The 1268-nt window shown below is 59.1% G+C and overlaps 1 protein-coding gene across 1 annotated transcript in view; it reads right to left on the minus strand.

Moving 5' to 3' along the window:
* The window catches only part of MONBRDRAFT_9954 (uncharacterized protein), a gene marked incomplete at both ends in the record, with an annotated part of 19200 nt that overhangs the window by 3784 nt on the left and 14148 nt on the right, over positions 1 to 1268 (minus strand). Inside the window, one exon of the mRNA XM_001747706.1 lies at positions 316 to 951. Coding sequence (XP_001747758.1) covers positions 316 to 951 — 636 coding nt within the window. The remainder of the gene's footprint in view (positions 1 to 315; positions 952 to 1268) is intronic.

A 1268-nucleotide genomic window follows, 5' to 3' on the forward strand; every position in this document is an offset into this window, starting at 1 on the left:
AGCCAGCTGTATTGGTCTGCCGTCCACTCGGACTATACCGCTGAAGAGCGAGAGATGTGCTGGGCTTTGATTTTGGCCTTGCCTAGCATGTTGTTGTCTGCTCCCTCGACCGCACTGTCTACGATTGACCTGCGCAATATGTTTCACGATCGTCTCCGTTGGCTTGTGACGGGGCAACTAGGTCGGGTCGTGGACGCCATGCGCAAGGCAGTCGCACGCAAGCAGAGCCGTCGAGGACAGCTGAACGCCGGCGCGGGCGCCCACCCGAACGACGCAGTCGACCAGAGCCTCAGGTCACTCGTCCGCGACCCGGACCTGGCGGACGAAGCCTGGGCAAACCACGTCACGAACCGTCTGAACCGAGGTCAGATTGCCAAAGCATTTGATGCCGACAAGGCTCGTGCCGTGATTGGTAATTCTGAGGTTCAGGCCGTGCGCGACCTCTTGGTACCGCCCGGGCTGACCCCGTACATTGCTTCGACACCCGCCTCCACGTCTACACTGGCACCAGCCACGGCTGCGAGCTCCCCAACCGTGTCCTTCACCAAAGGTGAGCTCCCCAAGGCGTTGGCGGCCACCAAGGGTGTCACCGACCCCTATGGTTGGTCTGGTGAGCTTCTTGCCTCCATCTACCGCATCAAGGAGCACTTCAGTCAAGTCTTGGGCCCACGCCAGGGTTCTTCCAGCGACCCGACTGCTCCTTCTGATGGAGGCGCGCCTCAGGGCCCCACCACCGCGACTGGAGGTCCTCAGGTTGCCTTGAACAAGATCTTTCACCACATTGCCAACAACACCGTACCCGAGTCGATTCGACATGCCCTTTGCTCCATCAACTACACTATCCTGGAGAAAGCCAACGGCAAGTTTCGACCCGTGGGCACGGATTCCATCTTCAACAAGGTTGTCAACCGCGCTCTGCTCGAGCAACAGCAGCCCCATATTGCCCACTTGCTACAGGCCAGTCCAGAGCTGGCCGTCGGAGTCAAGGACGGCATTTCAGCTGCGGTTGGCATGGCCTTTGGTGAGCTTCAAGCCTGTGAGTCTACCCCGGGCTGGACCATGCTCTCCCTCGATTTCAAGAGTGCCTTCAACTACACCGACCGAGCACGGCTGCACGAGATTGTGGCCGACAAGGTCCCTGGCCTCTTGCGCGCCTTTGAACGACACTATGCTCGACCCACTACTCACTGCATTGTCGACAAGTTCTTCAAGGTGATTGACATTGATGTTGGCCAAGGCATTGTGCAGGGCAACGAGCTATCGCCCTT

This window comes from Monosiga brevicollis, genomic scaffold (genome assembly GCF_000002865.3).
Source record: "Monosiga brevicollis MX1 MONBRscaffold_18 genomic scaffold, whole genome shotgun sequence".
Lineage (NCBI taxonomy): Eukaryota > Choanoflagellata > Craspedida > Salpingoecidae > Monosiga > Monosiga brevicollis.